The 19,840-nt window shown below is 46.5% G+C and overlaps 1 protein-coding gene and 1 pseudogene across 1 annotated transcript in view; one reads left to right on the top strand and one right to left on the bottom strand.

Annotated features, from left to right (window-relative positions):
• Nucleotides 1-19,840, bottom strand: part of LOC126254096 (fibrillin-3-like) — a 266,318-nt gene that overhangs the window by 117,573 nt on the left and 128,905 nt on the right. Inside the window, exons 10-12 of the mRNA XM_049955286.1 lie at nucleotides 17,454-17,653; nucleotides 2,527-4,169; nucleotides 1,320-1,578 (exon numbers count right to left, since the gene is read on the bottom strand). Of these exons, the coding sequence (XP_049811243.1) occupies nucleotides 1,320-1,578; nucleotides 2,527-4,169; nucleotides 17,454-17,653 (2,102 nt within the window). The remainder of the gene's footprint in view (nucleotides 1-1,319; nucleotides 1,579-2,526; nucleotides 4,170-17,453; nucleotides 17,654-19,840) is intronic.
• Nucleotides 11,986-12,103, top strand: LOC126205688 (5S ribosomal RNA; annotated as a pseudogene).

The raw sequence follows: 19,840 nt of genomic DNA, 5'->3' as shown, positions 1-19,840 counted from the left end.
ATAACTACTGGGGGTTAGCCCATTTCCACCGCTTTGCTCGCGTATGCGACCAGTGTCTCTCTTGATTCCTCTAGAAACTGGAAGCGGTGGGCCATCTAGAAACTGAGCGAGGGTATATAAATGGCCAGGTAACCTATGGAAAAGTTTCACCACATAGTTACCCTCCTTTCTGTTACTTAAAAATAAGCAGCATTTATAAACAAAATTGAAATAGTCAATGTTTAACCACTAATTTTATTCGAAAGTCGTTGATTTTTAACATGGAACAGAGGGATGCTGTAGTAAAAATAAAGGAAATACAAATTTGCAATACAGCGCTAGAAAATCCAGTTTCACGAAAAAACGTAAAATCAATGAAAATTAAAAACAAAAGCATATCAGACATTGCTTTAATACTTTCTTGGTACCAGAGGAACTGTAGAGGGTAAAAACTGTAGAGGAAGACAGAGACTGAAACACATCCAACAATAATCGAGGACTCAATTAGCTTATCTCTTCCACTGCTGTCCGGGACGTCCACAGTCACATCACCGCCGGTCATCAGGGCTGAGGTCGAAGCGGATCTCATCACTGAAGACCATTCTACTCCATCCAATGAGATTTCAGGCTGATGACATGCCTGGAGACGCCCCAAGACAGCTGTGGGATACTAACTCGAATGTCGCCATAAGGCCCGACAGCTAGGAGCGATGGTCTGGAGTGCCATTCCCTTTCGTAGCAGAACTTATATGTTTGTCAAAAGCGGCCCCCTTACGGCACAGTGGTACGTCGACGATGGTCTGTGCCCCGTCTTGGTGCCCTTCGTGGCAAGCCATCTTCGTTTTAAGTTTCAACATGATAATACCCGCCCGCACACGACGAGAGTTTCTATTGCTTGTCTTCGTACTTGCCAAACCCTGTCTTCGCCACCAAACGTCGCCGGATCTATCCCCAGTTGAGAACGTTTGGAACATTAAGGGCAGGGGCCTGCAACCAGATCGGGATTTCGACGATCTAACACTCCATTTGGACAGAATACCAAGCCGAATAACTGCTTCCGTATAGACCTGAGTTGGACCAACGCATTACTGACTTGCTCAATTTGTGAAGCTCTTTCTCTTGAAGAGATCATCCATTTTTTTCGAAAATGTAATCATTTGTTTATCTATACATGTTCATCACATTTGCCGATTTCCGTTAGAGTCGGATAAGTCCTTCGTAGTGTGTAGTGTTTCTATTTCCGTGTAATAGTCAGGCAGTCAGAGGTTTCAATTAAACCGGCAAAAGATTGCAGTTTAGCAAGGTAACGTTGTATGTTAACACTCTCTACCAGTACTTACCTCTGAATCGCCGCACTGCCTCCAGCATCGTTCGTAGCCCTCGTCCAGTTCGTCGCCCGGTACAGCACATTCTTTCTCGTCGATGCACGTGCTTTGATCACCGTCCAAAACCATCCCTTCAGGACAAGCACACTTGTAGCTCCCATCAAGACTTACGCATAAGTGCGAACACAAAGTCTTCTTTTCGTTGGTTCGACAAATATCAGAATCAACACACGTCCTGGAGTCCTTTTTATCAAGGACGTATCCCTCAGGGCAGCTACAAAAGAAGCTGTTTGCCAGATTGGTACAGTTATGAGAACAACCAGCATAAGAATGACCCTCGTCATTCAAAGCACATTCGTCGAAATTATCGCAAGATTTTTGATCGTTCATCAGAAAGAATCCCGGAGCACAGTCGCACTTGAAACTCCCAGGCAGATTCCTGCAGTCATGTGCACACCCTGAAATATTACGATGGCATTCATCGATGTCTATGCAGGTCTCTTCATCGTCATCCAATTCAAAGCCGTCTGGACACGTACAACGATATTTCCCAGGTTCATTGACGCAGCCGTGTGAACAGTCTACGAACGACGTCCCATTCTCGTCCTTCGCAATACACTCGTCTATGTCTTCGCAAGTTCTACGATCACTTTTAAGGCTGTACCCTTCCGGACACACGCATAAGTAGCTTCCCTGCAAGTTTTCGCACTCGTGGGAACAGGGATTATTTTCGTTGTTGCATTCGTCTATGTCTTCACATGTGCGTCGATTGCGAGACAGGGTAAGCCCGGCGGGACAATCGCACTTGTAGGAACCAGGCACATTCTTACAGTCGTGACTGCAACCATTGTCTGCTCCTATTTTCTTATACGCTGCGCATTCGTCTATATCTTCGCAGGTTCCCGTGTCGCGTTGTAGGTGGTACCCGTAAGGACACGAACACATGTAACTCCCAGGTATGTTAACACACGAACTTAAGCAGTTAACTTCGCTGCTCTCTTCATTACACGTACACACTGGAAAATCGTAATCGCATTCGTCGATGTCTACGCAAGTTTCTTCGTCGTCATCCAATTCGAAACCTTCTGGACATGTACAACGATACGTCCCCGGTTCGTTGACGCAGCCGTGTGAACAATCTACGAACGACGTCCCATTCTCGTCTTTCGCGATACACTCATCTATATCCTCGCATGTTATAAGATCGCTTTTAAGATTGTACCCTTCTGGACACAAGCATAAGAAACTTCCCGGCAAATTTTTGCACTCGTGGGAGCAGGGATTATTTATGAAGTTGTTGCATTCATCAATGTCTTCGCAAGTGCGTAGATTGCCAGACAGCGTAAATCCGGCTGGACATTCGCACTTATAGGACCCTGGCACATTCTTACAGTCGTGGCTGCAACCATCGTCTGCTCCTATTTTCTTGTACGCCTCGCACTCGTCGATATCTTCGCAGACTCCCGTGTCACGTTGAAGGTGGTACCCCATTGGGCACGAACACTTGTAGCTCCCAGGCAAATTAATACAAGAGTGTAAGCAGACAATTTCACCGCTCTCTTCATTACATTCGTCAATATCCTCGCATGTTTTGTTGTCGTCGCCCACGTAGTACCCCGCTGGGCACTTGCACTGGTAGCTCCCAGCAGTATTAGCACAAATATGAGAGCAACCGTGAGAATTGCCTTCTGCGCACTCGTCTACATCTTCGCAACTCCGTTTGTCATCAGCAAGCGCGAATCCTTTAAAGCACGTGCACCTGAAGCTGCCGTGCTCGTTAACGCAGCCGTGTTCGCAGACAACTTCTGCCCCACTGCCCTCGAGATCCATGCATTCGTCTATGTCCTTGCAAGACAGTAAGTCGTCGCCGAGTATCAGGCCCGGAGGACAAGTGCAGTGGAAGCTGCCATGATCGTTAACACACTCGTGGGAGCATCCAGAGGCATTTTCATTGCGTTCGAACTCGGAGCACTCGTCTATGTCCTTACAGTTCAACAAATCGCTGTCCAGCACGAAACCAGCCGGACAGGTGCATCGGAAACTGCCTTCGGTGTTGACACAGCCGTGAGAACAACCTAGCTCCGTTTCGTTGCTGTCACATTCGTCGTCATCTATGCACGTTCTGTGGTCCTTTGACAAGATATATCCCTCTGGACAAATACACACGAAACCTCCTGGAATGTTGGTGCAGTTGTGGGAACAAACGTCTTTCGCTTCGCCCGCACACTCATTTACGTCATCACACCTGCTTTCACCGTCTGAAAGAACGTATCCAGGTAGACACTTGCAGATAATATCCCCATCGTCCCCCACACACTCTTGCGTACACAGTCTACCAGAGCCATCGTCCATCTTACTGAAACAGTTTTCCTCCAATTCACATGTTCTACGATCCCTTTTGAGCAGCTGTCCATCGGGACATCCACATCTATAGCTACCTTCTTCGTTGATACACTCGTGGGAACAGTTGTGCTCACCGAGGCACTCGTCGAGGTCATTACACGTTCTGGAGTCTTCTCCGAGCACAAACCCTGCAGGGCACTGGCAGCTGAAAGAGCCTTCCGTGTTGACGCAGCGGTGGGAGCAGCGCGTCTCGCCGGGGAAGATATCCTCGTCGGCGGAGCACTCGTCGACGTCCCTGCAGGAGCGCTGGTCGTCGGCCAGCCGGAAGCCGTCGGCGCAGTCGCAGCTGAAGCTGCCGATGGTGTTGAGGCAGTCCTGCGCGCAGCGCGCCTCTCCGGACTCGCACTCGTCGACGTCACGGCAGGTGCGCTCGTCCGAGCCGAGCACGAAGCCGGCCGGGCACGAGCACGAGAAGCTGCCCTCGCTGTTGCTGCACTCGTGCGAGCACGACCCGCCGTCTACCTGTAACAACGGCAGTATATTAGCGCTCGGAAAGCGTAACGCTCCTAAAAGTTACGAATAAGCATCTTCAGTAAACGCGTTACACAATCTGGGAGGTCTTTGCAACATTTTCGGGAGGGAACGGTTAGAGTCAACTATTCTGAGGCGGTCAAAAAATTATCGCCCTAGCTGTAAGTACCATCAGGGATCCTTAGAAATCACCTAAGGACTTGGAGTGTGGAAACTGCATGGAGAATGTAGAACAATATTCAGTGTTGCCATGGAGGTGGTACCTAATGTTTACAATGCCAAAGTTGAGGAATAATAAACTAGGTGATAGGCTTTGTGCGTTCGAATCATCACCCTTGACTCTTCTTCTTTCTTCTTTCGCTTACGCCATAGTCCCGTAGCGATCGCAGGGTCGGCGTGATTACAACGAATTTGGCAATGTTAGGTTTTAGGGATGGCAGGATGCCTTTCCTGCCGCCACCCCGTACCCCCCAGGACGGAATCAGTGTACCCCAACTGTCTGCATCTAGTGTAAATCGTGAAAGAGTGCGGACGTGGGTCAAATGTCTGCGACGCGTGTAACTGAGGCAGAACGTGGGGACCAGCCCGGTATTCAACTAGCGGTATGTGGAGAACCGCCTAAAAACTACATCCAGGCTGGCCGGCACACCGGCCCTCGTCGTTAATCCGCCGGCACGCCTACCCGAGTCCAGGAAGCAGCGCGTTAGCGCTCTCGGCTACCCTGGCGGGTGTACATCATCCTGGAGTATAAGGATTAATTCATTCAATGCTTACCCAAATTTTATTTGTTGGCTATACTAATTTCGACTTCTCCGCCACTACCAACAGCGCACAACGTTTCTTGGCTCACGGCTGTGTCAGAGTATGATAGGAGTGAAAAAATCCTCAACGCTCCTGCTACATACCCAGTCCTAATAATTTTCAAATATTGGAAATATGTCATTTTTTTACGTACTTACGAAAGCTGCACAATCGAGATTACGTTTATTTATTTATTGCCAGACTATAAGCCACAGTACATGGACGACATGACCATCAATAGCGCAATTGCCGAAGACAAAATGTTGTTGTTGTGGTCTTCAGTCCAGAGACTGGTTTGATGCAGCTCTCCATGCTACTTTATCCTGTGCAAGCTTCTTCATCTCCCAGTACCTTCTGCAACCTACATCTTTCTGAATCTGTTTAGTGTATTCACCGCGATGTCGCCAAACACGTATGCGACCATCATGATGCTGTAAACAGAACTTGGATTCATCCGAAAAAATGATGTTTTGCCATTCGTGCAAAAAAAAAAAAATGTTCAAATGGCTCTGAGAACTATGGGACTTAACATCTGAGGTCATCAGTCCCCTAGAACTTAGAACTACTTAAACCTAACTAACCTAAGGACATCACATACATCCACGCCCGAGGCAGCATTCGAACCTGCGACCGTAGCGGTCACGCGGTTCCAGACTGAAGCGCCTAGAACCGCTCGACCACACCGGCAGGCTAGAGTGTATTCATTTCCTATTCTCCCTCTACGATTTTTACCCTCCACGCTGCCCTCCGATACTAAATTGGTGAAACCTTGATGCCTCATAAAATGTCCTACCAACCGATCCCTTCTTCTAGTCAAGTTGTACCACAAATTTCTCTTCTTTCAAATTCTGTTCAATACCTCCTCATTAGTTATGTGATCTACCCATCTACTCTTCAGCATTCTTCTGTAGCACCACATTTCGAAAGCTTCTATTCTCTTCTTGTCTAAACTATTTATCGTCCACGTTTCACTTCCATACATGGCTACACTCCATACAAATACTTTCAGAAACGACTTCTTGACACTTAAATCTATACTCGATGTTAATAAATTTCTCTTCTTCAGAAACGCTTTGCTTGCCATTGCGAGTCTACATTTTATATCCTCTCTACTTCGACCATCATCAGTTATTTTGCTCCCCAAATAGCAAAACTCATTTACTACTTTAAACCTCTCATTTCCTAATCTAATTCCCGCAGCATCACCCGATTTAATTCGACTACATTCCATTATCCTCGTTTTGCTTCTGTTGATGTTCAATATCTGTCATCGCCCCGTAATTTCTCTTGTGCCCAGTCGCAGAATTGTACACGACTTTCAAAGTCGTCGCCATGCAATTCCTGGTGCATAGAAATATGATGATGTGCGGATTAGCCGCGACAGCAGCTGAAACACCTACTTGGGCATCATCATTTATTGCAGGTCGTGGTTAACGTTTCACATGTGGCTGAACACTTCCTGATTCCTTAAATAACGTAACTATCCGGCGAACCGTCCGGACACTTGGATGATGTCGTCCAGGATACCGAGTAGCATACATAGCACACGCACGTTGGGCATTTTGATCACAATAGCCATACATCAACACGATATCGACCTTTTCCGCTATTGGTAAACGGTCCATTTTTACACGGGTAGTGTATCACGAAGCAAATACCTTCCGCATTGGCGGAATGGTACGTGGTACCACGTACTGAGACGTTTGCGACTATTACAGCGCTATATATCACAAAGCGAAAAAAGTAGTCCAACTAAAACATTCATACTTATTTACGTACTACACGAATATGTAATAAAAATGGGGGGTTCCTATTTAAAAAACGCATTTGAAATCGGTTTGACCTATGGCAGCGCCATCTGGCGGGCCAACCATAGCGCCATCTGGTTACCCCCTTCAAGCTGGACGAGTTTCGTTCTTTGTAGTTTTTTCGTTTGATGCTTATTTCGTGAGATATTTGGCCCGGTCACTATCAATGGACCCCCTGTATAGTCTACAGTATCAGTCTGGGGGCCATCTGCAAAGTATGACAAGTGAAGAAAGTTTCACAAGTCAAGAGTGCTCAAAAAGCAACTTATTGGATGACCGTTTTTCACAGAGGCGTGCTTTAAATTTTTACAACACATTGTCCATCAGGGTTGAAGGTCGCTGCATGTAGTATATGCACTTCCCGCTGCCATGATGACTATTACACATCGGTATGTCCAATGTAAAAGTATTATGTGCAAACATAAACATAACTGTGTTGCGCCGACTACAAATTTTCACGTTCACCACCAGCTGACAACTGACTGAGAAGTGGTGGAAACAAACGTCCACCAGGTGCCTCGTGAATTTTTGAAAATGGTATCTCAATGTGATGTGAAACGTTATGGAATGGAATCAAATGTGACCTTGATATGCGTCAGTGAACTGTCCCTCCATGTAGTTCAAATGCAAGTTGATAAAGCTGCTGTTCCAGGAGAACAGTGACAATGACGACAACAGGCTACAGTACAACACTCAGATTACATGAATGGAATGTCTGGAAAACATGTGGGACTGGGAAGTAATAGAACTGACTGTTCTTTGAAGAACACTTCATGTTCTTAGTCCACATAAGACTGTGTTTTCCCCAGATGAAATATGGCATATGGAGTAACTGGGGAAGGTTTCTTTGCCGTTTGTTTCGGCTAAATAGAGAAAATGGTAGCCGTTTCATCGAAACGTGTCGCGTGGTAATTGGCGTTCCGTACAGCCCTCTTCTATCCAATTCTATCAACCATCAGTGTGATAGCTATGTGACCTGCACGAAAGGAACGATCACAGAATGACGAATTCCCTCTCCACCTAGTGAACGTTTTGCCCCATCTGAAGTACCTAACATGTTGAAACTGCGACCTTTGACATTGGACTTAGATTTGCGTCATTTGATAGTAATCTCAACCACTTATAGCTGGTACATAGTTCTAAAGGTGACAGTTCATTTGGTTGCAAAGTCTTGAAATCAGCAAACTGGAGGCTCCAGTTGCATTCTACATTTTGATCGCTTTATCGGTATTACTTTTATCTAGTACGAATAATGAATGCTAACAATACAAATAAAACCAACATAGCCGGCCGCGGTGGTCTCGCGGTTCTAGGCGCTCAGTCAGGAACCGCACGACTGCTACGGTCGCAGGTTCGAATCCTTCCTCGGGCATGGGTGTTTGTGATGTCCTTAGGTTAGTTAGGTTTAAGTAGTTCCAAGATCTAGGGGACTGATGACCACAGATGTTAAGTCCCATAGTGCTCAGTGCCATTTGAACCATTTTTTGAACCAAAACCAACACAAAGAGCGCAGAGATAAAATTACTTGTGAGAGTGGTAGGTTGGGAAGATGAAAGGTATTTTAGACAAGTATTTATGAAGTAATGAAACCTGTGGAACAAATAGGGGGAACATGAGATATGAATCAGTTTCTCAAGAATGTCTGCAGCTCGTGGTCTCGTGGTAGCGTTCTCGCTTCCCGAGCACGGGATCGCGGTTTCGATTCCTGGCGGGGTTAGGGGTTTTCACCTGCCTCTAGATGACTGGGTGTTATTGTGTCGTCTTCATCATCATCATTCATCCCCATTACGATCGGAGGAAGGCAATGGTAAACCACCTCCACTAGGACCTTGCCTAGTACGGCGGTGCGGGTCTCCCGCATCGTCCCAAGTGGTTCAAATGGCTCTGAGCACTATGGGACTTAACTTCTCAGGTCATCAGTCCCCTATAACTGAGAACTACTTAAACCTAACTAACCTAAGGACATCACACACATCCATGCCCGAGGCAGGATTCGAACCTGCGACCGTAGTGGTCGCGCGGTTCCAGACTGTATCGCCTAGAACCGCTCGGCCACTTCGGCCGGCGCATTGTCCCCTACGCTCTATTACAGAGTATGGGACTTCATCATCATCATCCTCATCACCGTACATTGAGATGACAAAAGTCAGGAGATGGTAATACACACGTTTGCAGACGGTGGTAGGGTCGCGTACGAAAGGTATAAAAGGGCAGTGCATTGGCGGAGCTGTCATTTGCATTGATTCGTGTGTAAAGATGCCCGGCGTGATCGTGGCTGCACGACAGGAATTAACAGACCATGAAAACGGAATATTAGTTGGAGCTAGACGCTTGGAACACACATTTCGGAAATCGTTAGGGAATTCAGTGTTCCTAGATCTAGAATTTCAAACCTACGCCGAGAATACCAAATTTCAGCCATTTCCTCTCATCACGGACAGTGGCCGATAGCCTTCGCATAACTACCCAGAGGAGCGGCGTTTCCGTACGGTTGTCAGTGCTAACATACAAGCAACAATGAATGAAATAACCGCCGAAATGAATGTGGGACGTACGAAGAACGTGTGCGTTAGAACCGTGCTGCGAAATTTGACGTTAATGGGCTATAGCAGAAGACGACTGACGCGAGCGCCTTTGCTAACAGACGACATCGCTTGCAGCGCCTCTATGAGCTCCTGGAAAGCCATGGCCTGGTCAGACGAGTCCCGCAGTCGGCAAGAGCTGATGGTAGCGTTCTAGTGTGGTGCAGGCCCTACGAGGCCATAGACCCAAGCTGTCAACAAGACACAGTGCAAGCTGTTGATGGCTCTGTGTGCTGTGTTTACATGGAATGGACTGCGTCCTGTCGTCCAACTGATCCGATCATTGAGTGGAAATGGTTATGTTCTGCTGCTTGGAGACTATTTGAGCCATTCATGGACTTCATGTTTCCAAACAACGATGCGCCTTTTCACCGAGCCACATCTTTTCGCGACTGGTTTAAAGAACAATTTCGACAACTGCAGCGAATGACTTGGGCATCCAGATCGCCCGTCATCGTGCACAATATTCTATACCGGCAACTCTTTCGCAATTATGGTCGAATACAGAGGTATCATGGCTCAGTGTCTATGGAATGGACTATCACTGACTTGTGCCACGTCCAGTTACTGCATTACACGGGACAAAAGGAGGTCAGACTTGATATCTGGAGGTATACCACTAGTTTCATCACCTCAGTGAGAAGACTACTCAGGTATGAGCCAAAACACAAAAAAGGAAAGAGGGGCGTTTGCAACAAACATACATTATTGCCTACAGATTGTTGAGGTTGGAGTAAACCGGAAATCTCTGTCGAAATAAACGAGCAGCAGTTTCACTGAAGCAAGAAAGTGGTTATGAACAGGACATCAGACGTTCCTCAAAAGTACGGATGGCCAACCAGTAAGATCATTCCGGATCCGATCCACGACTGGTTTCACTCCGCCCCGCAGGGGAAATTCGTGGGAGAGAGTTTGCTGTTCTGAATTCTTGAGTTAATTTTCTTTTTAATTTCTGCTTGTGATAATTTACGCTCTCTGTTGAATAGTCGTATTTTGAGGTACAATTTACTGCAGTGGCACGTAGGAAAGCTTAGCTCTGGTGCTGATGCGGCCCGTGAGCGTGAACACACGGTGACTATTATTGAACTATATGAAATAAAATCTTCATAACTTCTGAACGGTGTTACGACGTTCAAACTGCATGGTGGGCGTGGGTCATGATGGGAATTAGTATGTGCATACACACGAGCCTTGTTGTTGTCGGCCATTTGCACGTAAAAATGTCAGAGTACAGCGTGCCTGAGCGTATAGCGCTAGCGAAGGCCTACTGTGCGAGCAATAACAGTCCAACTGCGGCTCAAAGGAAGACTGCGACCGAGTTAAAGCTGAGGACAACAGGTCCAAGTGTGCTAACAATGAAGAATTTGATTTGCAAGTTTGAGAGAACGGGTAGTGTTCCTGATGACATTGTTGGCAATGCCGTTAGTCCGAAAAGGGCGAAATTGCCTGAAAACACCGAGAAGACACGCGCTGTGTTTCAAACCAGCCCCAGGAAATCGATCAGATGAGCTGCACAACAGGTGGAAAACAACCGGGAGACACTGTGAAAAATTGTGGTTGAAGACCAGCATCTCTTCCCACATAACACTCAAACCCATCAGTTAATAAGCCCCAAAGCCATGGGACAGCACTATTGTCTACAGAATTGACGAACAGGACATTGATGTGAATATGGTTTGGTTTAGCGACGAAGACCACTTTCATTTGGATGGGTTCGTCAATACGCAAAATTGGCGCATTTGGGGGACTGAGAATCCGCATTTCGCGATCGACAAGTCTCTTCACACTCATCAGGTGACTGCGGTGTGCAATGTCCAGTCACGGAATAATCATTGCGATATTCCTTGATGGCACGGTGACTACCGAATGGTACGTAAAGGTTTTGGAATATGGTTTCATCCTCATTATCCAAAGTGACCCTGATTTCGATAACATGTGGTTCATGCAAGACGGAGCCCTAGTCCATCGAAACACATGCGAAACCTTTTTGTGGTGCTATATTAAAGACAAGATGAACAACAGTAACCCCAAAACCAGTGCTGAGCTGAAAACAGCCATTCAGGAGGTCATCGACAGCAACGATATTCCGACACTTCAGAGGGTCATGCACAATTTCGATATTCGTCTGCGCCAGATCACCGCCAATGAAGGCAGGCATATCGAACACGTCATTAGCTAAATCCGAAAATTTGTAGTGGCGTTTACACGTTGAATAAAGTGTGTACATGCCGTACGAAAATTTGTAGTGACGTTTACACGTTGAATAAAGTGTGTACATGCCGTAATTTGTAACTAATTTTCGGTTTTTCATATAGTTCAACAATTGTAACACTGTAAGTATGGGGATCAGGTACACAGGTCGCGAAAGGTAGCACATGACTGGTCGAAAGTAAGAATGTACCAGTGCAACAGTGGTATTTAAGACACTACACAGAAAAATATTTTTTCTGGTACAATTATCTTCCGCCCTCCCATTTCCTGTTCCATTCACGAGTGCCGCGTGGGAAAAATGCGTCTTGGTAAACCTCTGTAGGAGCTCTAATTTCTCCAATTTCCCTACCGTGTGTGAGACACATGTGGGATGGAGTAATATGCTGTTCGCCTCTTCCCGCCGCAGGCAACGGCCTTGCCGCAGTGGATACACCGATTCCCGTGAGATCACCGAAGTTAAGCGCTGTCGGGCGTGGTCGGCACTTGGATGGGTGACCATCCAGGCCCCCGTGCGCTGTTGCCATTGTTCGGAGTACACTCAGCCTCGTGATGCCAATTAAGGAGCTACTCGACCGAATAGTAGCGGCTTCGGTCGGGAATACCATCATAACGACCGGGAGAGCAGTGCGCTGACCCCATGCCCCTCCTATCCGCGTCCTCCTCTGAGGATGACACTCGTGGCCTGAAGACGGAGTGCTCATTCCGGAGCATACTGTTCGGGAATTTCAGTAGCAAACCTCCCTGTGCTGCGCAACGTCTGTCTCTCTTGTTGTGTCCGCCACTAGAGTTTGGTGAGCTTCTCCATAACGAACTTGCGCTGACTTGCGGATCCCGTAAAGAGACGTGCCGTCCTACGGTAGATCTTCAGTATCACCTCCGTCAACCCTAGGTTGTAAAGGTGCCAGATTGCTAAACGAGAGTCAGTTATCACTTGAACGAGAATCTTTCGTGAATGAATTACATTTTGTTAAGATTCTTCCTATGCCTTTCAACAATCTTCTTTCCTTACTATCTGTTTTATGTAGTTACTCCACTTCAGGTCACTCCATATGTTTGCTCCTAGGTGCACTCTGAGATTGTGACGGTACAGCCGGTCGTGGTGCCCGAGCGGTACTAGGCGCTTCAGTCCGGAACCGAGCGACTGCTCAGGTCGGAGGTTCGAATCCTGCCTCGGGCATGGATGTGTGTGATGTCCTTAGGTTAATTAGGTTTAAGTAGTTCTAAGTTCTAGGGGACTGATGACCTCAGATGTTAAGTCCCATAGTGCGCAGAGCCATTTGAACCATTTTTTGTGACGGTACAAACCCCCGTTACTAGATGAATAGGTCTAATATGCAAGGATTGCTTTGTGGAGAGCGAGCGCGCGAAATGGTGCGCGATTCGCGGAAGCGCGCAGCGCGCCCGCGCGAAATTTGCAACGGTCGGTGGGAAGTCTCCGCCGCCGGGCGGCCACGTGGCCCCCAGCTTGGGGCATTGTTTGGTTTTTCGCGCATTACGCGAAAACTATGTAACTTACGGTGAAGAGCGATGCGGCAGTGGATTATTGTCAGCAATATGCACCTTCAAGTCACGAGACGCAAAAGTTATAGTAACCTCAAAATCGGTTAATATCGCGAATACTGAAAGATGAATAAAAATAATAAATAAAAACTTACAGGCATGAGTGAGTACTCATTAAAAACGTTTCGTCATAGCGGATCGAGTGCCGTAGTCATATGTTAAGATACATAAATACTTAAGCCCGTAAAGAGCAATAAACAAAGTTTGATGGAAAATTGTTTATGAAATTCAGTAGAAAATTCATGACGTAAGGAATGACACTATACAATATTTTGGGTGGCACCACACGTATTTTAAACTAGTTAAGTTATACTATACACTGGACTTGCAATAGCTTTCATTGTTTGCAAATTATTATTAACGTTTGTCGCCCATAATTAATTATTTATTATAGATATGAAGATTTTGAGCAGCACAATGTATAGATCGCTATAGATTACGTCTAAAAAGGGTGCTATATGCAGTTCTATGTTAAAACTTTGCAGCACAGATGCAAGCAAACAAATTTGCGCTAAGTGGTGAAATTTTGCAAAAACTAAAACTTTATTTACGGGCGATAGAATAAACCTAGAAATTATTGTAACATAGTGAATAAGATGTACTTTTTAGCGCGGTTCCGATGGTGTACTTACTTCTGTCGAGGGATCTATGTATCAAAATTTGTAACCTTAACTGGTGAGACTGGTACTTGCATAACCAGGGGAGTAGACGTCCAAGCCCCTATAAGCGACGGCCATCTTGGCCAGGGCTCAATCGTTGGTCAGTCGTTCGGCAGTCGGGGAGCCGGTGCGTGGTGAACAGGCTCCACTTTTGGGTGGCCCATGTGGTCGTTTGAGTTGGAATTTTTTTGGCGCCGATTTATTTCGACAAAGAGTATTGTTTAATAGTGCAATTGTGGATGCAAATATTTGGTGAATTGGAAATGCTACTATTATTTGTGTGAGAACGTATTACGAGGAATACATCGGCGTCAGTGAACATGTGGCGATCTGTGATTTCGCGCCAAACTGCTAGAAGAAAGAGGACAGTGGGACTTGTGGTTCTGTTCGAATTGAGTGAGTAATTTTCGTTTATAGCAGCCTACATTAATGCTATTGGGGCTTGGAGTCAAATTATTATTAAAATAAAACTCTATACCGTCTCACAAGTGCTAATTTCATTGTGTGAAAGCAAAATACAACGCAATAAATAGTGATTGAACTGTGTCATGAAAAACTGATTTTGCTATAATAATCGCCTGATTTTTGTTCCCTACTCATGAATATTAATTCAGAAACTGTAACTAATGCGCGGGTGTGGAACAGTGTGCTAAAGCAGCAAGTGTGAAAATCATGCCGTGAGACTTACGTGAGAGCCAAAAATTGCACTAACATTTTTTAACGAACTTTTGTATACGCACATTCTTGTGAACTCTTCAACCGAACTTTATTTACCACACCATCGCAAGATGAAAAAAAAAGAAAAATCTGAATGGGACGGGAATCGGTAGGTGAGATGTACATGTACGCACGAACGAGTGATTACATTTTCGAAAAATTGGATAGTTTCTTCAAGAACAAGTGTTTCACAAATTGAGCAACTCAATAACGCGTTGGTTCATCTATGGCTCATATGCTAGCAGTTATTCGGCTTGGCACTGACCGATTAATTGATAGAGTCATGTTGGTATCCAAACGCTGTCTGAGGCATCTGCAGGAACATCTTCAGTAATGAGATCCGCTTCGAACTGAGCCCTGATGACCAGCGGACACATGTCTAGAGACGCCCAACACAGCTTTGGTGTACCAGCCTGTCGCCCAGCATACAGCACGACAAGCGGGAATGATGGTCTGTGGCGCTATTTAACTTCATAGGATTTCTTCTGCCTCGAATCTCAGGGATTGGAGCAGAATTGTCTTCAGTGATTCAATTCGAACTGGGCCTCGACGACTAGCGAAGTTACCCATGACACCTCTACAGCACAACGGTACGTCAACGATATTCTACGATCGGATTTGTTGACACTCATGGCAGGCCATCCTCAGCTTACATTTCAGCAAGATAATGTCCACCCGCACACGCACGACAGTGTCTACTGCCCGCCTTCGTGCTTGCCAAACCCTGCCTTCACCAGCGAGGTCGTTGGATCTCACACCAACTGAGAACGTTTGGAACATTATCGGCAATGCCTTCAACAAACTTGCGATTTTGACGATCTAACGCTCCAATTGCACAGAATTTGGCACAATTTCCCTCAGGAGGACATCCAACAACTCTGTCCATCAGTGCCAAGCCGAATAACTGCTTGTGTAGGGGCCAGAGGTGGAACAGCGCGACATTGTCTTGCTCAGTTCGCGAGGCACTTTCTATTGAATAAATCATCGAATTTTCTGAAAATGTAGTGTTTTGATTGTCTACACATGTACGTACCCTCTACCTATTTGCGCCCCACTCGGACATTTTGTTTTACGTAGAATGTGTTTTACTGTATTTACCGTCTTCTGTGACTTGTCTCTAATAGTGTAATCCAACAGTGCTGGATCTTATCACCCATTTATCCGTGAAACTTTACATTTATTTATGTTGGGATTCACAGCCAGGCCATTCAGAAATCGTAGAACTTCTAAAGGGTTTCGAGTTACTTCGTCATCGGTCGTCATCCTCAGGATCATTAATATCAATAGAAGACTTCAACGACCACTTAGAACTCTCTAAATTACACTACTGCCATTAAATTGCTACACCACGAAGATAACGAGCTACAGATGCGAAATTTAACCGACAGGAAGACGATGCTGTGATATGCAAATGATTAGCTTTTCAGAGCATTCACACAAGGTTGGCGTCGGTGGCGACACCTACAACGTGTTGACATGAGGACAGTTTCCAACCGATTTCTAATACACAAACAGCAGTTGACCGGCGTTGCCTGGTGAAACATTGTTGTGATGCCTCGTGTAAGGGGGAGAAATGCGTACCATCACGTTTCCGACTTTGATAAAGGTCGGATTGTAGCCTATCGCGAATGCGGTTTATCGTATCTCGACATTACTGCTTGCGTTGGTCGACATCCAATGACTGTTAGCAGAATATGGAATCGGTGGGTTCAGGACGGTAATACGGAACGCCGTACTGGATCCCAACGCCCTCTTATCACTAACAGTCGAGATGACAGGCATCTTACCCGCATTGCTGTAACGGATCGTGGAGCCACGTCTCGATCCATGAGTCAACAGATGGGGACGTTTGCAAGACAACAACCATATGCGGGAACAGTTCGACGATGTTTGCAGCAGCATGGACTATCAGCTCGGAGACTATGGCTGCGGTTACCCTTGGCGCTGCATCACAGACAGGAGCGCCTGCAATGCTGTACTCAACGACGAACCTGGGTGCACGAATGGCAAAACGTCATTTGTTCGGATGAATCCTGGTTCTGTTTACGGCATCATGATGGTCCCATCCGTATTTGGCGACATCGCGGTGAACGCACATTGGAAGCGCGCATTCGTCATCGCCATACTGGCGTATCACCCGGCGTGATGGTATGGGGTGCCATTGGTTACACGTCTCGGTCACCTCTTGTTCGCATTGACGGAACTTTGAACAGTGAACGTTACATTTGAGATGTGTTACGACCTGTGGCTCTACCCTTCATTCGATCCCTGCGAAACCCTACATTTCAGCAGGATAATGCACGACCGCGTGTTGCAGGTCCTGTACGGGTCTTTCTGGATACAGAAAACGTTCGACTGCTGCCCTGACCAGCACATTCTCCAGATCTCTCACCAGTTGAAAACGTCCGGTCAATGGTGGCCGTGCAACTGGCTCGTCACAATACGCCAGTCACTACTCTTGATGAATGTGGTATCGTGTTGAAGCTGCATGGGCAGATGTACCTGTACACGACATCCAAGCTCTGTTTGACTCAATTCCCGGGCGTATCTAGGCCGTTATTACGGCCAGAGGTGGTTTTTCTGGGTACTGATTTCTCAGGATCTATGCACCCAAATTGCGTGAAAATGTAATCACATGTCAGTTCTTGTATAATATATTTGTCCAATGACTATTCGTTTATCATCTGCATTTCTTCTTGGTGTAGCAATTTTAATGGCCAGTAGTACACCTTTCCATCTGTGGATTATGTACCGTTCTAATTGCAAAAAGCCGATACCTGGGAAACTCGTATTTTGTTCACTAAATAAAAGTGCGGATGCCTTCCGGAATGAAAGGCCCCGGAATCAACCTGAGTGCTTCCTAACTGCTCAGTTGCTCAGTGCGTATAAGAGTGGCCAGCAGAAGACGCAGGCGGCTCCAGCGCTGATAGGCCGTACCTCGGCGCTGTCGGCGGCGCACTCGTCGACGTCGACGCAGCGCTGCTGGTCGTCGGCGGCGACGTCGCTGTCCTGCGGCTGCGCAGTGGCGGCCTCGGCGGGCTGGTAGCCGGTCGGGCAGGCGCAGCGGAAGCCGCCGGGGAAGTTGTGGCAGCCGTGCAGGCAGCCCGCGTCGCCGCCCTCCGCGCACTCGTCGATGTCTGCGCAGGGAAACGGCTGCAGCTTACGAGACGGACACAGCTGAGGTGACAGGAGTCATAGGATTTTGATATGCACGTACAAAGCTGGCGATAGTATCGTGTACACGAGGTATGAAAGGGGAGTACTTTGGCGGAGCTGTCAGGCAATACATGTGAAAAAGTTTTCGACCTGATTGTGATCAAACGACGGCATTTAACAGTCTATGGACACGGAATGATAGTGGCAGGCAGACGCATTGGATATTCCACTTCGCAAATCGATCGGAAATCAACATCCCGAGATCCACAGTGTCAATAGTGTGCCGAGAATACCACGACTCACCACGGCCAGCGCAGTGGTCGACGGCCTTCACGTAACTACCGAGGGCAGTCGAGTTGACATTGCTAAGAGAGAAGCTCAAAACGGTTCAAATGGCTCTGAGCACTATGGGACTTAATTTCTGAGGTCATCAGTCCCCTAGAACTTAGAACTACTTAAACCTAAATAACCTAAGGACATCACACACATCCATGCCCGAGGCAGGATTCGAAACTGTGACCGTAGCGGTCGCGCGGTTCCAGACTGTAGCGCCTAGAACCACTCAGCCACCCCGGCCAGCTTAAGAGAGAAGCAACACAGCGTGAAATAACCGCAGAAATCAATGCGGGGCGTACGACGAACCCATCCATTATTATAGTCATAATGAGCTATGGCAGCAGACAACCGACGCGACTACCTTTCTAACTGCACGTATCGCCTGCAGCGCCTCTCCTGTGCTCGTGACTATATCAGTTGGACTGTTGTTATTGTTGTGGTCTTCAGTCCTGAGACTGGTTTGATGCAGCTCTCCATGCTACTCTATCCTGTGCAAGCTTCTTCATCTCCCAGTACCTACTGCAGCCTACATCCTTCTGAATCTGCTTAGTGTATTCATCTCTTGGTCTCCCTCTACGATTTTTACCCTCCACGCTGCCCTCCAATACTAAATTGGTGATCCCATAATACCTCAGAATATGTCCTACCAAACGATCCCTTCTTCTAGTCAAGTTGTGCCACAAACTCCTCTTCTCCCCAGTTCTGTTCAATACCTCCTCATTAGTTATGTGATCTATCCATCTAATCTTCAGCATTCTTCTGTAGCACCACATTTCGAAAGCTTCTATTCTCTTCTTGTCCAAACTATTTATCGTCCATGTTTCACTTCCATACATGGCTACACTCCATACAAATACTTCCAGAAACGACTTCCTGACGTTTAAACCTACTCTCAGTGTTAACAAATTTCTCTTCTTCAGAAACGCTTTCCTTGCCATTGCCAGTCTACATTTTATATCCTCTCTACTTCGACCATCATCAGTTATTTTGTTCCCCAAATACCAAAACTCATTTACTACTTTAAGCCTCTCTTTCCTAATATAATTCCCGCAGCATCGCCCGATTTAATTCGACTACATTCCATTATCCTCGTTTTGCTTTTGTTGATGTTCATCTTATACCCTCCTTTCAAGACACTGTCCATTCCGTTCAACTGCTCTTCCAAGCCCTTTGCTGTCTCTGACAGAATAACAATGTCATCGGCGAACCTCAAAGTTTTTATTTCTTCTCCATGGATTTTAATACCTACTCCGAATTTTTCTTTTGTTTCCTTTACTGCTTGCTCAATATACACATTGAATAACATCGGGGAGAGGCTACAACCCTGTCTCACTCCCTTCCCAACCACTGCTTCCCTTTCATGTCCCTCGACTCTTATAACTGCCATCTGGTTTCTGTACAAATTGTAAATAGCCTTTTGGTCCCTGTATTTTACCCCTGCCACCTTCAGAATTTGAAGGGACCGTAGACAACTTGAAAACCGTGGCCTGGTCACAAGAGTCCCGATTTCAGTTGGCCAGCACCTGATAGTAGTATTCTAGAGTGGTGCACTCTCCGCGAAGTCATGGAACCAAGTTGTCAACAAGGCACTGTGCAAGCCGGCGGTGGCTCCATAATCGTCCTGGGTCCTGTGGTCCAACTAAGCCGATAATTGCTGGAAATGGCTATACTCGCCTGCCTGGAGACCATTTGCAGCCATTCATGGACTTCAAGTCCACTAACAACGATGTGGCATTTCACCGGGCCACAACTGTTCGCGATTAGTTTGAAGAACATTCTGTGCAATTCGAGCGAATAATTTGGCCACCCAGATTGCCCGACATGAATCTCAT

This window comes from Schistocerca nitens, chromosome 1, assembly GCF_023898315.1.
Source record: "Schistocerca nitens isolate TAMUIC-IGC-003100 chromosome 1, iqSchNite1.1, whole genome shotgun sequence".
NCBI lineage: Eukaryota > Metazoa > Arthropoda > Insecta > Orthoptera > Acrididae > Schistocerca > Schistocerca nitens.
The sequence above is the reverse complement of the archived record's forward strand: the minus strand, read 5'-3'. Positions and strand labels throughout refer to the sequence as shown.